This window comes from Watersipora subatra, chromosome 10 (assembly GCF_963576615.1).
Source record: "Watersipora subatra chromosome 10, tzWatSuba1.1, whole genome shotgun sequence".
In the NCBI taxonomy this organism is placed as follows: Eukaryota; Metazoa; Bryozoa; class Gymnolaemata; order Cheilostomatida; family Watersiporidae; genus Watersipora; species Watersipora subatra.
In genome coordinates this window covers 4770861-4790547 of record NC_088717.1, presented here as the reverse complement: position 1 = coordinate 4790547, position 19687 = coordinate 4770861, and the positions used below count along the sequence as shown (strand labels likewise).

Sequence of the window (19687 nt, the reverse complement as noted above, 5' to 3'; positions counted from 1 at the left end):
GCGCCCAATCATCTGTTTTCTTGCTATGATGAGTTTCCTATGAAGTGACGCGTTGACTGCAATGATTTACGACTGTGCAGCTATTTTTGTGCTTGTTTACGGTAATTGAAGGCTAAATTATTCCTAACAGACTATTCAATGTTCTCTGTCCTCCACATTTACTAATCATATTTCAAAATCTCCATTCAATAGTATAGGACTCGTAGTTTCCAATTTCTTTGAATAAAAGAAAATTCTTAAAGAATATAGGGTGTGTTGACCACATTGAAATATTTAAGCCTAAGGCATAATTAAGGAAAATGATTATAAACATGAGTGAAAGTTTTGATGAAGTTTCTATAAGTTTTCTACATAATTTCAAGCCATGCGCAATGTTTTAATTTGGTATATTAACCAATGCCTGAGAGCCCTCACTTCGATTCAGTTTAGGAGACACTCCAAAAGCTTAAATTGCATTTAGTTCTAAGCCTATAATTGAAAGCAAGTATTTTGGTAAATATTTTTTGTTCGACTAAACTCTTATATAGAGCCAGAAAAAATTCTTCGTTTTAAAAATGTTCATCGTAAGAAGCATTCTGATTCATATGCTAGACGTTTATCACATTTCCATTTGCTATCTAGAACAAATAGTTTAAGCAGTCTTTTGTTCTTTAAAAAATTATTTTCCAATAAAACTATTAGTATTATCAAAGTTTACTATAAAAATTATTTTTACAGATGAGCTTACACAGAACTTTATCCGAAAGTATCGAAGTTTTCTTATCATTTGCAATTGTTTTTAATGTTTGACAATAGTCTGATTGTTAGGATAGTTCAAGATTAAGATTACTAAAACTTGATCGAGGTTAAAACTTTCAGATTCAAGTGAAGTGCGATTATGAGCGATTAATGCACGGTTATGACGTCTATAATCGCAAAGAGACCGACAGAACAGAGACTGTAACTTGAATGCAATAGCCGATATCAACTACTGCTATAATAACAACTAATGACATCATTTATCATGTATTTTCTACTGAGCATTCTAATCCGGATCAAGTTTTGTCAATTTTAATCTTGAAACATCCCGGCAGTCAGATCATCTCAAACATCAAAAACAATCGCAAATGATAGAGAAATACCGATATTAAAAATATCTGATATAAAAATACTTTCTGATAAAATCTACTAAAATTTTGTATAAGTTAATCGTTAAGCGCTTTAAACATAATTATAATAATAATAGTAATAATAATAATTATAATTTGAATTACAGCAAATAGACAGAAGGTGGCGGAAGTAAGTAATAATAGACAGAAAGTAGTAAGTATAGTAAGTAGTAATAGACAGAAGTAATTAATTACTACTATTATTAATAATAATAGTAATAATAATAATAATAATAATAATAATAATAATAATTTCTTCTTGGTTGTGAATTACAATTTTGGTGAACAAGAAAGTCATGTGATCGGATACTGAATGCAGCCCATTTATCATTTATAGCAACAAACGCAGGGAGAAACTGGTCGCCTAATTATATTTTATTGATGGCCTGGACTCTTCAGTGTAAGGCTGAAGGTATCTTAAGCTTTCGTCATTTCCTTTTTAATCCAAGTGTGGCTGATCTACTCTCTATGACAACATAGTAGGCAGATTAAGAGAGAGAGAGTTAAAGTGTGATTCAACGCATGACGTAATCACCTCAAATATTCATTATACAGATCACTGCAATACTCATACGTTAGCGACAATTTATTTGAAGATAACATTGGGTAGGTATGATGTCACTAGAGATGAATAGGAGCTGATCACAAGCAAAATTAACGAAGCAGTGGAGGATCAAATGAATGAAACCTCACACGCTCGTTCAACGCATTAGTTTTATTCCGCATCGATTTAAGAAGCTATACATTTTTGGTCTTTGACGATCATGTTTAGGTTTTAGAAAAAAGACATTTAACAATTAAAGTGTAAGCAAAAATAGTAAGTTTTTCAAGCAGCAATATTAAAAGCAGATTTTATTATCAAATACATTTTTTCTTCATGGTCTTACAATTACCTTTGCCCTTAACATTAATCTTTGATATATGGTAGTCATATCCAGAAGTGAAACTACTGTTCATGGTTAGTATAAAAATTTGATTGATAAAATCAGATTATAACTGAACTAAGTGATGTATATTCTTTTGAAAAACTCAGTTTGAATATCTCACTGCAAAAGGCTCAAGGAAGCCAGTTCCTTTAATTATAGCAAAATGTCAGTGATATGTTTTGTGGTTCAATTCCAGTTTGACAGGAAGCTGTCAGCAGCAAGCACTTTCTAAAACGTCAATTTTCAATCAGAGTTTTTATATTTATTCCTACCAAAACTTCTGCTCACTCGCATAGAAGAAAATGCTGGCATGTTTGATGAAAGTTTCGTTCGATTCATCTGCTCTTCCATGTTATAGAACAGTTAGCTAATACCACAATAGATTTCCTGGCTATTTCAAAGTTGGTCCAACAGATAAGCAAAGTTAGCTTTTTAGAGTAGAGCAGCTCACAGTGTAACCATATTCCAACAAGTCAGGGTGCTGGTCATAGAAGGGTCTCAAGTGCTCATAACAAACTCTGTTTACCTCTATAGTTTCTATAGCTGTGAGAAACAAGCCACTTGTTGAGATAGAGGTGGTACCGCTTACAATGAATATCTTCAAATTTTGTATCTCAAAAGAGGTTGTTTTTAGCTTTTGATGATTTTTATCATGCTGCTTATGAAGTAGTATATATGCAAAACACTTCAGAGATTTGTTCATTTCTCAACTGAATGCTAAGGATATGCATTGAGTAATAACTTGCCATACATGCTCCAGAGATGATTAGCTCCTGTTTTGATCTATTTAGAATGACAAACACATCTTTAAAAAGGGTTTGTTTACTTCAGTAACAAGAATGCTTTGCTGGTGACTCAAGTCCGCCTCCTACGAATAAGTGCGTAATACAGCTCAAAACATTGAAACTTGAGTGGAAATTCATTCAACTGCCTCTATCTTAACAATCTGCTAAAGATGTAACACAACAAGTCTAAACAAAGGGCACTTTTGCAATAGCTACCTGAGTAGAATACTTGTGACAAGATATCGAAACCATATCTACAATTGAAGGAGGTACACAATGAGCACTCATTCATTCTTACATGTATTCATAAACTAGAGTTATCTTTTAGTCTTAGTCGGAAAACTCGAGAATGAAGCTCCCTCCTACCTCTCTCCTCTGCATCGGGTCATAAGCAGGTCATGTTTTAGGTGTTGACAGTATGACACTTTGTGTAAACTAACCTCTGACAAATAAGCAAATTACATTATTTGAATTCGAGTCTCCAGCAGCACCTTGATTCACTAACTTCATTAACAAACTGCAAATCAAGGCCCAGTGCCATGTCTAACTATGCTACTGTGCTTATGGGATTCCCTGCACATTGTTTTTTTCTATTTCTCCTTGCTATGTGCTTTTTCAATGATAAAAAAGTTTTAGATTATTTCCCATAACTCTATGTTTAATTTCAAAACAAGAAACATATATAATAGTTATACCTTTGAACCAAATTATAAATATAGAAAAGTAAATGTCTGAGACCAAAAACATAATCACCCTCTTGTTCTTTTGGTAATTGACTTTTCGAATTGCTCTGCTGACAGGTCTTTCTGCCATGACGAAGCTGTATTGAAAGAGAGAAGATTGTGAGTGATTGTTCGTCCTTTTATATTAGTTCAACATTAACCTTAGTGTCCAGAAGTGAAACTATATGTTTCAGGTCTTTGATTATGAATCTTGTACTTTTGGAGGTTTCTGACTACTTCTTGCTGTTTTCCGTCAGCGGAGATTTCAACATGCGTAATCTCTAACTATGATTCAAGGTCTGGTGTAGATTGTTACCAGATGCTGATCTTGATATTGACACATGCTGGTATAGTCTGGGCTATACCTACAATCCTTTGGTGATCATCTGAGATTTCCTTATGTTTTCAATGTCTTACTAGTACAATGGGTAGATTGAAACTGGAAATTGGCTTGTAATGGTGATCATCTCATCTCCGGAATTTATCGAGGCTATTTCCATGAGAATCTGTTATGGAAGTTGCAATAGTGTCGTAACTTTTTATTCTCTTAATGTCTCTCTGTGCATGGCTGATATCAGATATAACAGTATTAACTCACTGAATATATGATGTTTTCTCTTGAATCACACCAGCAAGAAAAAATAATAGGCCTATATGCCAACACAATCTGTTATAAACTCATAACAGTATGCAAAACAAATCATGGAAAAATTATAATTTTTTTATTTGTAATTTAAAGTCGTTTACACGTACAAATACAAAATCGCTAGCTAAAAATTGTGTAAATAAAAGCTTTATAGCATTGCTAACAAAAATAAGATAGCATCAAATGCAAGTGTAATCACTGCTTGTAAAATGTTGGACAGAAAATATTAAAACAATATATCTTGAAAAAGTTGAGTATGCAACAAACTGGTCTTAGTCAAGAAAATATATCTCTGAACAATAATTTCAAAATAAAGCTGATTCTAAAATGTTTAATAAATATTGAGTAGTAAAACTTGATTGGAGTGTGAGAGTGCATCAATAGACTCAAACTATCAGGTGTAAATAAATATATACTGAGTAGATTGCATAAAGGGTCTAAAGAGATTCTAGTTGTCTGTTTAAGTGTTGCTAAGGTTTGTTAAGTTTACATATAACAAACTGAATCAGTTGGCTCAAGAGGAAAGTGTACAGACGGAGTACAGTAATTGTGTCGGGGAACTAAGTGGTCCACAAATGTCATGGTAGTAGCATCACTGATTCCAAGGGAAGCCCTATAAACTGGTTTCACCGCATCCATTTTTGCTTCTTCTATTCTTTCGAGAAGTTGTGCTACCAACTCAGGTTCATCGTCATATAGGTTGGTTGTTTCACTCGGATCATCTGAAAAATTAGTAAGATGTTTATTACATGATTTGAATCTTAAAATTATGTTGAAGTGGCACATTAGGCAAAATGTGTAATCAAAACCTGAGATGAAATTGTAAATTTTAATTTATATAGCAACTTCACCTTTAGATAGAACATTCAATATTTATAAATCACTTATCAGTTGGTTGTACTAAAGATCTGTTTAAATCTACTTTCTGTAATGAGTATTTGTACCATAATAGTTGCTCTTACCTACTACATTGAAAAGACATCTGATGACTATCTGCCCGTCAACCTCTCTGTGACAATCGTCTCCGGTGATTTCTGCAAGTTCTGGAGACTCTTCTGGCTTTTTCCACTCAGTTGGTACAGTTGTAGGGTCCACAATGTAATATTGGTCTCCATAAAGTAGTTTATAATCTCTCCATCTGTATGAACAGGATTATTATGAAATTCAGTCAAACACTAAATTGGCAAAATACATTTAGGAAGTGAGGTGAAAAGCCTAAAAAATTACAAAAGAGCTTGTTGTTTCTTTGTTCAATATTAGTATGATCTTTCTCTCGAGTTTGTGCATCAGCACACCATATCTAAAACTCTTGCAAGGTACTTCATCATCTCCTTCATTGTACTTAGTAAAGTCACATCACCAAGATAAGATCTCATATACGTGTAGGAAACTAATGCTAATCAAAGGCTTCACATTCAGTGATTCAGGTGAAACTTATTTATAGTTGCAGGTTTAGATTAGCGCTTAAATTAGGAGTGTAATATTAACAAACCTGTACGCAGCATCCTCAGTGGCACAAGTTGATGGGTTCATAAACATGTTAGTAGCATCTGTAAGAGCTACCAGCATGTCTTCTCTTATCTTGTACTTTCTCTCCTCTGAACAGAAGTATGTTGATCCAAGATTAGCAACTTGGGATTTACCGTCTACTCCTGAAAATAAAACAAAAGCAATGATAAGTGACATAAATAGTTGGAAATATGAAGAATAAATATTAAGCAGATTCTAATACAGTTAACAGCTTCAAACATAAGTTAAAACAACAAAAACGTGTTTGTTAGGAATTCAACAAGCAACCAAAAAACTACACAACTTTAGCTAAACAGACTTACCATCAAGCTTAAAATTTGGTGATTTTCGCCCTTTTTTGGCAAGTTGAACAAAGGTCGGTAGCCAATCAGTGACATGCATCAAAAAGTCTCTCTCAGTTCCTTGTGAATTAGGATGTAGCCTAGGGTCATAGTATACGGTTGGTACACGTACACCTCCTTCCATGAATGTTGCTTTTCCATTGCGCAGAGGGTAATTGTTTGCATAGTAGTCTTGACCACCAAAGGCAGCGGAACGAGTGGCACCCCCATTCTGAAATTATTAAGAAAACTTATAAACTTTAGGGAAATCTTGCTTTTTAGTCACAAAAATACCAGAAAATGTAATTTTCTCACAACACTTGATATTTTTGCAAACATAGCATGTACTTACATCAGAAGAGAACACAATGATTGTGTTGTCAGCCATATCAGCCTCTTTTAACGCTGCCATTGTTCCTCCAACTAGACTGTCTAATGCTGACACCAATCCTAAAAGAACAAAGTATTGAACTGAGAGAAAGTATTTTGTACTACATGTACTTCAATAAATAATTTACATTATTATGAAATTGGCAGCTGCATGTACACACTGTAAACAGCCATAGTTATCTTCGTCATGTTTATTATTTACTCAGATCTTAGTTATAATGAAAGTAGAGTAGATGTACTTAACATACCTAAATATGTCCTTCGTCTGTTTTCCTCGTGGTCTGCTGCATCTAGGAAACTGTGTACTTGGAACATATCTTCTGTATTCTAAAATATATTGTTATACAAAACTTTGATTTTAAATTTATACAAATCCAATAATAAAATATTAAAGGAAACCTTCTACCATAGGTTAAGATACACTAAGAAAATCGTATAAGATGTGGGCAAGTTGCCAGCCGACTATTTGTAGATAATAAACTCACCTGTAGAGGGTCATGTGGTGCTGTTGTAGTGATCCACATGAACATTGGCTCTCTACTTCTTTTATGGTCAAGTATGAGCTCTCTGACATCACTAGTGTCTTTGACCTACATGTATATAAAGATTACACAGAGTCAATTAAGTTGCCTCTATGGTTATTAATATAATTATTAGGTGGTGACAAATCCTATAATTTAGCGGTTTAGTATATCAGTGTGTTAATAAAAGGTCAGAAATGATAAATGTATGTAACACCTTTATACTAAGGTCAATTGTAATCCCATAGTAACCATTAAGATGCAGTGAACATGTTTAGTTGTCCTCAACTTGGATATTAACATGTACTTACAGTCAAATGAGTGCCGATGCCATCTATACTTGGTTCACCATTCACCTGTTTTTGCATGACACCTTTCTCAGCTAAAATGAAATAGTTTTTTATTTATTACATGAAACTGTAATTATTAAAACAATATTGCGTTGATTGACATAAGCTGAATGATTAAAAATCTACAGTTTTTAGAAATTACAAAAAGTAATTACAAACTCACTCCAGTTGAAATAATCAGCTGCTCCGGTATTGATCCCTCTGAACTCATCTACTCCACGAGCTTTCGGTAAACAGCTTTCATCACAGTAACCCAAGTGCCATCTAAAATAAATAAGAAATAAAATAAATACATGACTTCTTAATGCAACTGATTATTTTACCAAGTCAAACAGAAAAATGATGTAAAACAGCATTATAATAATTTATAATTACAGTTTTTACTCTACTCACTTTCCAACTTGTCTGGTAACATAACCTTCATCTTTCATATACTGGAATATGGTCTTGTGTTCAACTGGAAGACACGACTGACTTTCTTCTAGTATCACAAGAAGCTGCAAAAAATCAAAAAGTTTTATATTTTACTTTTCTAAACCGAGTGAAATAAACAAAACATGACGGTGAGCCTTTTTGATAAAGGGAATCTTTTAGTTTAAAGAATATTAATAAAATAATAGTATTTCATATTTACCTGAAGTCCATTATTAGAGGGGTACCTTCCTGTCATAAATGATGACCTTGACCTGTATTTAAAAAAAATCTGTTAAAACTCCTGTAACTAACAATATAATATTTTTAAACAGTAAATGGTAGCACTGCTTATGCTATTATCTTACTAGATTAAAAGATTGAAGAAATGGTGTACTAGCAGACAAAAAACGCTTTTGTCTTTTCATAAGAAAACTAATAAGTTAGGAAAAGAAGTATAGGAAAACTTACGCGCTGCATACTGGCTGCATATAGGACTGTGTAAGTTCAATTCCTTTGGCTCTCAGTGCATCTATGTGAGGTGTTATCACTTTATGATTATGGAATCCAACGTCATTCCAGCCTACAACGTTTAACCATTTATGTAACCATTTCAAAACATGGAGCTAGTTAAAATGAGCTGCTTTATCTAGCTTCTGATAAACAAAAATCACATAAAGTAATATTCTCAATGTTACAGTTCCGAGTTGAACCTTACCTAGATCATCAGCCATGATGTATATAATATTAGGCTGTCGTCGTGACCGGTCTCTGTAGTAATCTCGGGGTGAATCTAAACGGGCGTGCTTGCATGTGCCCGTCCGTCGAGACTCAATTCTTAAGGCTAATGCTAGAACTACCAATGCTGCTAAAGTTCTCATTTTGAATATTCAGAGCTAACTGAATGATAACTCAGACTCTACTCCTTATATATGATATTTATCTGTTGTGATTCACTTGAGTGCTTTTCAAACTGGTAGTCCTGAGTACCGGTTGAGTGTATAGTGTGTGACGCAGGATGCGCCCAATCATCTGTTTTCTTGCTATGATGGGTTTCCTATGAACTGACGCGTTGACGGCAGTGATTTACGGTTGTTCAGCTATTTTTGTGCTTGTTTATGGTAATTGAAGGCTAAATTATTCCTAACAGACTATTCAATGTTGTCTGTCCTCCACATTTACTAATCATATTTCAAAATCTCCATTCAATAGTATAGGACTCGTAGTTTCCATCTTCTTTGAATAAAAGAAAATTCTTAAAGAATATAGGGTGTGTTGACCACATTGAAATATTTAAGCCTAAGGCATAATTAAGGACAACGATTATAAACATGAGTGAAAGTTTTGATGAAGTTTCTATAAGTTTTCTACATAATTTCAAGCCAAAAGCAATGTTTTAATTTGGTATATTAACCAATGGCTGAGAGCCCTCACTTCGATTCAGTTTGGGAGACACTCCAAAAGCTTAAAATGCATTTAGTTCTAAGCCTATAATTGAAAGCAAGTATTTTGGTAAATATTTTTTGTTCGACTAAACTCTTATATAGAGCCAGAAAAAATTCTTCGTTTTAAAAATGTTCATCGTAAGAAGCATTCTGATTCATATGCTAGACGTTTATGACATTTCCATTTGCTATCTAGAACAAATAGTTTAAGCAGTCTTTTGTTCTTTAAAAAATTATTTTCCAATAAAACTATAGTAGTATTATCAAAGTTCACTATAAACTTATTTTTACAGATGAGCTTACACAGAACTTTATCCGAAAGTATCGAAGTTTTCTTATCATTTGCAATTGTTTTTAATGTTTGACAATAGTATGATTGTTAGGATAGTTCAAGATTAAAATTACTAAAACTTGATCGAGGTTACAACTTTCAGATTCAAGTGAAGTGCGATTATGAGCGATTAATGCACGATTATGACGTCTATAATCGCAAAGAGACCGACAGAACAGAGACTGTAACTTGAATGCAATAGCCGATATCAACTACCGCTATAATAACAACACTTAAACTGCTCAGAATAACATGTACTTTTATTCTGAGCAGTTTAATCTCGATCAAGTTTTGTGTATCTTAATCTTGAAACATCCTGGCAGTCAGATCACCTCAAACATCAAAAACAGTAGCAAATAATAGAGATATTAATACCGATACTTTTTGATAAAATCAACTAAAATAGTGTATGAGTTTATTTTTAAGCGATTTAAACATTTTATTTAACTGTAATAATAGTAATAATAATAATAATAATTTCTTCTTGGTTATGAATCACATTTTACGTGACCAAGAAAGAAAGTCATGTTATCGCATACCGACTGCAGCTCGTTTGTTATTTATAGAAGTAAACACATGGAGAAACCTAATTGGTCACCTATAATTATATTTTATTGTTGTTCTGGCTGTTCCAGTGTAAAACTGAGCATATCTTAAGCCTTCCTTATTTCCTTCCTAATCCAAGTGTGGCTGATCTACTCTCCATCGCAGCATGGTAGGCAGATTAAGAAAGAGTTGTAGTGAGATTCAATGCATGAAATATTCACCTCAAATATTCATAATATGGATCCCTGCAATACTCACACGTTAGCGACAATTTATTTGAAGATAACATTGGATAGGTATGATGTCATTAGAGGGGAATAAGAGCTAATCACAAGCAAACTTTACGAAGCAGCTGATGATGAAATGAATGAAACCTCATACACTCGTTCAGCTCCTTAATTTTATTCTGTATCAATTTAAAAAGCTATATTTTTTAGTCTTCGATGATCATGTTTAGGTTTTAAGAAAAAGGTCTTTTAAAGATTAAAATGTAAACAAAAGTATTTAGTTTTTTTCAAGCAGCAACATGAAAAGCATATTTTATTATCAAATGCATTTTTGGTTCATGGTTTTGCATATCTACAATTGAAGGAAGTACACTATAAGCACTCATTCAGTCTTACAGGTATCCATAAACTAGAGTTATCTTTTAGCTTTAATAGAAACTCGAGAATGAAGCTGATGAAAATTTTTTAACACAATTATACTGGCTGAGTTAGTGTCAAGTTAAGTGTTCGGTTGTCAGAACCTAAAACATGATAAAGTAATAAAGATTTCAGGCTGTGGTTTTTGCTGATGCCCCACCATGTAGCATTTATCTACTTTCAGTGGGCCGTACTTGACGCCCCACCACATATGCATTTATATACTGTCAATAGGCCGTACTTAACTTAATAATCATGTACAACTGTTTTCTCCAATCAAGGCAAGGACAATAGTAGTTTTCCTCAAGCTGTAATTGGAATTCAAGTGAATATCTTGTACCAAACAGAATAGATCCTACAAGTAGCCTCTACTGCATAGAATCTATGCGTAAGGGCTACTTGTAAGAAATTTGATAACTCCTTTCAACAGCAAATAATAACTGTGCACCATGCATAGATTTTTTGATACACATGTCTATTTTGGGGCATGAAGGCTTTTAGCCTTCTCAGCTCCATCAAAGAGAAATCTAAGACCGTCTAGACTAGGATTCTAAAACTCCGCCAAATGAGATTGGAAGTGGAGGAAAACTGGACAAGACTTTTGTTAAATGGCTGCTAATGAACAAGCATCAAAAAAGGGTTAAGTTTTAATCAACTTGACTAGCAACCTGAGAGGTTTAGAACAATTTACAATGTAGCAATTTGGAATTTGCAATTTTTTTCTATATCTAACTGTAAAGTGATTTTTCACTGGTGAAGAAGTTGAAAAGGTTTTCCCATAACCTTACATTTAATTTAAAAACAAGAAACAGATTTAATAGTTATACCTATGAACCAAATTATAAAGATAGAAAATTAAATGTCTAGACTTAAAATATAGTCACCCTCTTATTCTCTCGGTAATTGACCTTGCTTCTATGTCTAACTGTAACGTGCATTTTCAATGGTGAAGAAGTTCAAGAGGATTTCCAATAACCCTATGTTTATTCTAAGAACAAAAAACAGATGATTATTTTATATTAATTCAATATTAGCCTTAGTGTCAAGGAGTGAAACTATATGTTTCAGGTCTTTCATTGTTAAACTTGTAGTTTTGGAAGTTTCCAACTTTTTGTTGTTTTCCGTCAGCGGGGATTTCAACAAGCATAATCTTTAACCATGATTCAAGGCTTGGTGTAGATTGTTACTTTTTTCTTTTATTTTCTTGCTATGTTGAGTTTCCTATAAACTGACGCATTGAATGCAATGATTTACAGTTGTGCAGCTATTTTGGTGCTTGTTTATGGTAATTGAAGGCTAATTTATTCCTAACAGAGTATTCAATGTTTTCTGTCCTCCCGATTTACTAATCGTAATTCAAAATCTCCATTCAATAGTATAGGACTTGTAGTTTCCAATTTCTTATGACCGTGTTTATTTATTTTATGGACAGAATGTTGAGTGTGTTGACCACACTGAAATATTTAAGGCTAAAGCATAATTAACAACAATAATTATAAATACGTCATGAGTGAAAGTGTTGTGAAACTGAAGCTTTGACCGCAATGATTTATAGTCTTCCGAATGCTTCCAATGTTTGTGGCCTACTTATTACGTTTATAGGGAATAGAGTGATAAAAGTGATTTGTGATTCAGTTGTACTTTTTATAAAAATGTTCACACCTCAGCTTTTATTTACAAAAAAACTTAAAAAGCTTTGGTGATGTGAGTTTCCCATCAAATTAAAACACCTGAATGCTGCCATCAACATATTTTGCTTAGAATTAAATTTGATTCTTACCCCAAAGACTTTGTGATTTGAATAGATACGTCTAATAACTCAAAAAGGACAAAATGTTTTTTGAGTACAATTTAATTATTGGCTGTAAAAGAAACCGCTTTGTTCTTTACTGCTCCACAGGAACCAAACCATTTGAGTAAAATAGCAAATATATATTTCATAATCTACATATATGAATATACAGTCAACAAGCATGCAACATGCAATGATCTCTGTAATGCAATACTGCCAGTTGCTCTGCTTTCCTGAATCATCGATGCTCCTTATATAGGTAAGCTTTTGCAGCGATAAGCTCCGCCCCTCGCTCACAGGAGCCAACTTGGTTACTGACCCGGCAGCCCTACCAAAGGCCATACTTTAGGCCGAGCTGATGCTTGAATTGATTTTTTCAGCGATGTTGATTGTGCTGAAAGGAAGGAACCCCTGTAGTCCTTTCCATGGTCCCCTTGCTCTCGACTCTGGGCCGTCAATCTGCTGCCACAGCGGTATAAATGCTTTATAACAGTCAAGAATTAGCTCAACCTGTTTGATTTTAATTGTGAATAAACTTGAGTACTAGCTCAGTGCTGTACTAAAAGTTATCAACAATTTAGAGTGTTTGACTACCTATTATCAGGCGGAAGGTTGAGGTCTCACAGAGCTAACTAAAATACTTTCTTAGGATAAACATTCAAAAATTGATTAAATAAGCATATATATTATGAACTGTTATATATAAACATATTTTTGAAAGAGTTTTTGAAATTAATCATAAGTTCATAGCAACAGTATGAGGTCTGATATTACTACAAGTTCATCATTTGCTACTAAGAATCTAACTAAAAATGATGAAGAACTCACCAAGTTTTTACTAAAGCTCACATATACCATAACATATACCTGGCGATAATTGTGTGAATATGTATAGCCTACTTATTTATAGCTTTTTGTATTAAATTACAAAAGGAGCATAATAGATTAAAGAAAAAACTTTTACTCGTGACTAACAGGTCACAGGTTCAGGTACTACAGACAGTAGCTGTAGAATTCTAACAAGTTGTTTTATCTTGAAGACTTTGCTGCTGCTGTAGTAGCTGTCAATATTATCAATTGATTGTATTGTTGTATTGGTGATCGATAGAGTGGGCTTATCCTACCAATTACTCTACAACGTATTGGGAATGGCTCAGTTCTTTGTTGAACGCAGATGGGCTGCTTTACGTAGTTATTGCTATTAGCTTCTAGATAAGGTCTGATCTTGTTTATTGACTGTTTTAATCAAATTATCTGGTTGATTAATGTAATTAAGATCTTACAATTACCTTCCCAAATGCTGCAATTCAAAACTACAGAGTCAGAGGAAATGAAATTGCTAAGGTAAAGAATGTCAAGGGGTTTTTCCATAACCCTACATTTATTTTAAAAACAAGAAACAGATATAATAGTTATACCTTTAGACTAAATAACAAAAATAGAAAAGTTAGTGCCTGAGACTTAAAATATGGAATTGAGAGACTCTTGTTCTCTCAGTGATCGAATATTCGGCTTGCTCTGCTGACACGCCTGTCCGCCATGATGAAGTTGAATTGACAGAGTGAAGAATATGAGTGAATATTTGACCTTTTATTTTGAATCAGACTTAGCCTTAGTGTCCAGAAGTAAAACTATGTTTCAGTTATTTGATTGTGAATCTTGTAGTTTTGGGAGATTCTGACTAATTATTGTTGTTTTCTGCCAGCGGAGATTTCAACATGTGTGATCTCCAATCATAATCCGAGGTCTAGTGCAGAATGATACCGGATGCGGATCTTCATAATGCACGACACAAGTTGTTATAATCTAGGCTATAACTACAATCTTTCGGTGATTATCTGAGATTTCCTTATGCCATGTTTTCAATGTCTTAATAGTACAATGGGCAGATTGAATCTGGAAGTTGGCTTGTAATGGTGATCATCTCATCTCCGGAATTTGTAGATGCTATTTCCATGAGAATCTGTTATGGAAGTTGCCACAGAGACGTAACTTGTTATTTCCTTTATGTCTATCTGTGCATAGATGATATTAGATATAACAGTAACTAACTGACTGAAATTGTAATGTTTACTCCTGAATCTCACCAGCAAGAAAAGATAATATATGTATACAAAAACTATTTGTTATAAACTCATAACAGTATGCAAAACAGACCATAGAAAAATTGTATTATTTTTATTTGTAATTTAAAGTCATTTAAACGTACAAATACAAAATCGCTAGCTAAAAATTGTGTAAATAAAAGCTTTGTAGCTAAGGCTAACAAAAAATAAGATAGCAAAAAAATGCAAGTGTAATCAATGCTTGCAAAATGTTGGACAGAAAATATTAAAACAATATATCTTGAAAAAGTTGAGTATGCAACTTAATTGGTCTCAGTCAAAAATATATCTCTGGACAATAATTTTATAATAAAACTGACTTTAAAATGTTTAATAAATACCGAGTAGTAAAACCTGATTGGAGTTTGAGTGTATATCAATAGACTTAGACTATCAGGTTTGAATAAATATATACTGAGAAGACTGCATAAAGGCTCTGAAGAGCTTCTAGTTGTCTGTTCAAGGGTTGCTAAAATCTGCTAAGTTTACATATAACATACTGAATCAGTTGGTTCAAGAGGAAAGTGTACAGACGGAGTACAGTAATTGTGGCGTGGAACTAAGTGGTCCACAAATGTCATGGTAGTAGCATCACTGATTCCAAGGGAAGCCCTATAAACTGGTTTCACTGCATCCATTTTTGCTTCTTCTATTCTCTCAAGGAGTTGTGCTACCAACTCAGGTTCATCATCATATAAGTTAGTTGTTTCACTTGGATCATCTGAAAAAATAGTAATATGTTTATTACATGATTCGAGTCTTGAGTTTATATTGAAGTGGTAATCTGAAAATGGTAATCTGAATCTGGTAATATTGAAAATGTGTAATCAAAACCTGAAATGAAATTGTAAGCTTTAATTTATATAACAACTTCACCTTCAGATAGATCATTCAATATTTATAAATCACTTATCAGTTGGTTGTACTAAAGATCTGTTTAAATCTACTTTCTGTAATGAGTATTTATACCATAAAAGTGGCTCTTACCGATTACATTGAAAAGACATCTGATGACTATCTGCCCGTCAACCTCTCTGTGACAATCGTCTCCTCTGATTTCTGCAAGTTCTGGAGACTCTTCTGGCTTTTTCCACTCTGTTGGGACAGTTGTAGGGTCCACAATGTAATATTGGTCTCCATAAAGTAGTTTATAATCTCTCCATCTGTATGAACAGGATTATTATGAACATTCAGTAAAACACTAAGTTGGCAAAATACATTTCGGAAGTGAGGTGAGAAGCTTAAAAAACTAGAAAAACGTTTTGTTGTTGCCATGCTCAATATTAGTATGATCTTTCTCTCGAGTTTGTGCATCAGCACACCATATCTAAAGCTCTTGTAAGGTACTTCATCATCTCCTTCAATGTACTTAGTAAAGTCACATCACCAAGATAAGATCTCATATACGTGTAGGAAACTAATGCTGATCAAAGGTTTTACATTCAGTGATTCAGGTGAAACTTATTTATAGTTGCAGGTATAGATTAGCACTTAAATTAGGAGTGTAATATTTACAAACCTGTATGCAGCATCTTCAGTGGCACAAGTTGATGGGCTCATAAACATGTTAGTAGCATCTGTAAGAGCTACCAGCATGTCTTCTCTTATCTTGTATTTTCTCTCCTCTGAACAGAAGTATGTTGATCCTAGATTAGCAACTTGGGATTTTCCATCTATTCCTGAAAATCAAAAGTTATGGATAAATAAAATAAATAGTTGAAAAGACAAAGAATAAATATTAAGCAAATTCTAATACAGTTAACTGCTTCAAACATAATTTAAAGAACAAAAAGTAAGTTTTTGTAGAATTCAGTAAGCAAAAAAAGAAAAACTATGCAAATTTAACTAAACATACTTACCATCAAGTTTAAAATTGGTTGATTTCCGCCCTTTTTTGGCAAGTTGAACAAAAGTTGGTAGCCAATCAGTGACATGCATCAAAAAGTCTCTCTCAGTTCCTTGTGAATTAGGATGTAGCCTAGGGTCATAGTATACGGTTGGTACACGTACGCCTCCTTCCATGAATGTTGCTTTCCCATTGCGGAGAGGGTAATTGTTTGCATAGTAGTCTTGACCACCAAAGGCAGCGGAGCGAGTGGCACCCCCATTCTGAAATTATTCAAAAAACAGTTAAACTTTAGCTTTTTGCTTTTAGCCCTCAGAAACCAATAGCTGTGATTTTTTCATAACACTTAATATTTTTGCAAACATAGCAGGTACTTACGTCAGAAGAAAACACAATGATTGTGTTGTCAGCCATATCAGCCTCTTCTAAAGCTGCCATTGTTCCTCCAACCAAACTGTCTAATGCTGAGACCAATCCTAAAAAAATAAAATATTAAACTAAGAGAAAGTCTTTCTTACGCCCTCAATAAACATTTTACATTTACTAAAATATTGGCAGCTGAATGTGCACAGTGTAAACAGTAATAGCCATCTTTGTCATGTTTGTTGTACTGTAGTTGATGGACTGAACATACCTAAATATGTCCTTCGTCTATTTTCCTCGTGATCAGCTGCATCTAAGAAACTGTGTACTTGGAACATATCTTCTGTATTCTAAAATATAACGTTTTACAAAACTTTACTTTTAAATTTATACAAATCCAGTAATATAATATTAAAGGAAACTCTCTACCACAGGTTTAAATACAGTATTAAAATTATATGAGATGTGTGCAAGTTGCCAGCCAACTATTTGTAGATAATAAACTCACCTGTAGAGGGTCATGTGGTGCTGTTGTAGTGATCCACATAAACATTGGCTCTCTACTTCTTTTATGGTCAAGTATGAGCTCTCTGACATCACTAGTGTCTTTGACCTATATATATGTATATATGTATATATATATATATATATATATATATATATATATATATATATATATATATATATATATATATATATATATATATATATATATATGGATTAGAAAGAGTCACTTAAGTTGCCTTTATGGTTACTAATATGATTATTAGATTGTGACAAATCCTATAATTTAGCGGTTAAATATATTTGTGCCATTTATACCAGAATAAAACGTTGTAACATGTAATTAGTCTGTTACTGAAGGTCAGAAGTGATAAATGTATGTAACACCTTGATACTAAGATCAATTGTAATTCCATAGTAACCATAAAGATGCGGTGAACATGTTTAGTTGTCCTCAACTTGGATATTAACAGGTACTTACAGTCAAATGAGTGCCGATGCCATCTATACTTGGTTCACCATTCACCTGTTTCTGCATGACACCTTTCTCAGCTAAAATGAAATAGTTTTTTATTTATTACGCGTAATTCTAATTATTAAAACAATATTGCGTTGAACGACATAGAAAAAATAATTAAAAATTTACAGTTCGTTAAAAATTTCAAAAAGTTATTACAAACTCACTCCAGTTGAAATAGTCAGCTGCTCCGGTATTGATCCCTCGGAACTCATCGACTCCACGAGCTTTTGGTAGACAGCTTTCATCACAGTAACCCAAGTGCCATCTGAAATAAATAAGAAATAAAATAAATACATGACTTCTTAATGCAACTGATTATTTTACCAAATCAAACAGAAAGATGATGTAAAACGGCATTACAATAATTTATAATTGTAGTTTTTACTCTACTCACTTTCCAACTTGTCTGGTAACATAACCTTCATCTTTCATATACTGGAATATGGTCTTGTGTTCAACTGGAAGACACGACTGACTTTCTTCTAGTATCACCAGAAGCTGTAAAAAATCAAAGCCGTTTTATATTTTACTTTTCTAAACCGAGTGAAATAAACAAAACATGAGGGTGAGCCTTTTTGATAAAGGGAATCTTTTGGTTTAACGAATATTATTAAAAAAATAGTATTTCATGTTCACCTGAAGTCCATTATTAGAGGGGTACCTCCCTGTCATAAATGATGACCTTGACCTGCAATCAAAGGAAAGTGGTTAAAGCTCATGTAACTAATAACAAGATATTTTTAAACACTAAATGGTAGTACTGCTTATGCAACTAGCTTACTAGATTAAAAGGTTAAAAAAATGGTGTACTAGCAAACTAAAAAAACTTTTGTGTTTTAACAAAAAAGATGATAAATTAGGAAAGAAAGTATAGGAAAACTTACGCGCTGCATACAGGCTGCATATATGATTGGGTGAGTTCAATTCCTTTGGCTCTCAGTGCATCTATGTGAGGTGTTATCACTTTAGGATTATGGAATCCAACATCATTCCAGCCTACAATGTTTAACCATTTATGTAACCATTTCAAAACACGAAGTTAGTTAAAATGAGTTGCTTTATTCAGTTTCTGACAAATAACAAATCAGAGAACGTAATATTCTCAATATTACATTTCTGAGTTGAACCTTACCTAGATCATCAGCCATGATGTATATAATATTAGGCTGTCGTCGTGACCGGTCTCTGTAGTAATCTCGTGGTGAATCTAAACGGGCGTGCTTGCATGTGCCCGTCTGTCGAGACTCAATTCCTAAGGCTAATGCTAAAACTACCAATGCTGCTAAAGTTCTCATCTTGAATATTCAGAGCTAACTGAATGATAACTCAGACTCTACTCCTTATATATGATATTTATCTGTTGTGATTCACTTGAGTGCTTTTCAGACTGGTAGTCCTGAGTACCTGTAAAGCGTATGGTGTGTGACGTAAGATGCGCCCAATCATCTGTTTTCTTGCTATGATGTGTTTCCTATGAAGTGACGCGTTGACTGCAGTGATTTACGGTTGTTCAGCTATTTTTGTGCTTGTTTATGGTAATTGAAGGCTAAGTTATTCCTAACAGACTATTCAATGTTCTCTGTCCTTTACATTTAGTAATCATAATTCGAAATCTCCATTCAATAGTATAGGACTTGTAGTTTCCAATTTCTTATGACCGTGTTTATTTATTTAATTGACGGAATGTTGGGTGTGTTGACCAAAGTCTCAATGTTTTCTTACCATTTGCAATTATTGTTGATGTTTGAGGGTAGTCTGATTGTTAGGATGTTTCTATGTTAAAGTTTCTAAACATTGATCGAGGTTAAAACTATCAGAATCAAGGGAAGTGCGATTATGAGC

The 19687-nt window shown here is 33.5% G+C and overlaps 2 protein-coding genes across 2 annotated transcripts; both read right to left on the bottom strand.

Annotated features, from left to right (window-relative positions):
* Positions 1 to 4284: 4284 nt before the first annotated feature.
* LOC137405822 (arylsulfatase B-like) lies at positions 4285 to 8635 on the bottom strand. The gene is made up of 13 exons (XM_068092237.1): positions 8468 to 8635; positions 8221 to 8332; positions 7973 to 8024; positions 7732 to 7835; positions 7502 to 7602; positions 7300 to 7370; positions 6953 to 7057; positions 6716 to 6794; positions 6430 to 6527; positions 6060 to 6309; positions 5720 to 5879; positions 5190 to 5365; positions 4285 to 4949 (listed from the first exon to the last, which is right to left on the bottom strand). Exons 1-13 carry the CDS (start codon positions 8628 to 8630, stop codon positions 4714 to 4716), a joined length of 1707 nt encoding a protein of 568 aa, XP_067948338.1. The 5' UTR covers positions 8631 to 8635; the 3' UTR covers positions 4285 to 4713.
* A 5920-nt stretch (positions 8636 to 14555) lies between these two features.
* LOC137405796 (arylsulfatase B-like) lies at positions 14556 to 19159 on the bottom strand. Its single transcript, XM_068092204.1, has 13 exons — positions 18978 to 19159; positions 18730 to 18841; positions 18482 to 18533; positions 18240 to 18343; positions 18010 to 18110; positions 17807 to 17877; positions 17330 to 17434; positions 17093 to 17171; positions 16837 to 16934; positions 16472 to 16721; positions 16132 to 16291; positions 15600 to 15775; positions 14556 to 15333 (listed from the first exon to the last, which is right to left on the bottom strand). Exons 1-13 carry the CDS (start codon positions 19138 to 19140, stop codon positions 15098 to 15100), a joined length of 1707 nt encoding a protein of 568 aa, XP_067948305.1. The 5' UTR covers positions 19141 to 19159; the 3' UTR covers positions 14556 to 15097.
* Between the last annotated feature and the right edge of the window lie 528 nt (positions 19160 to 19687).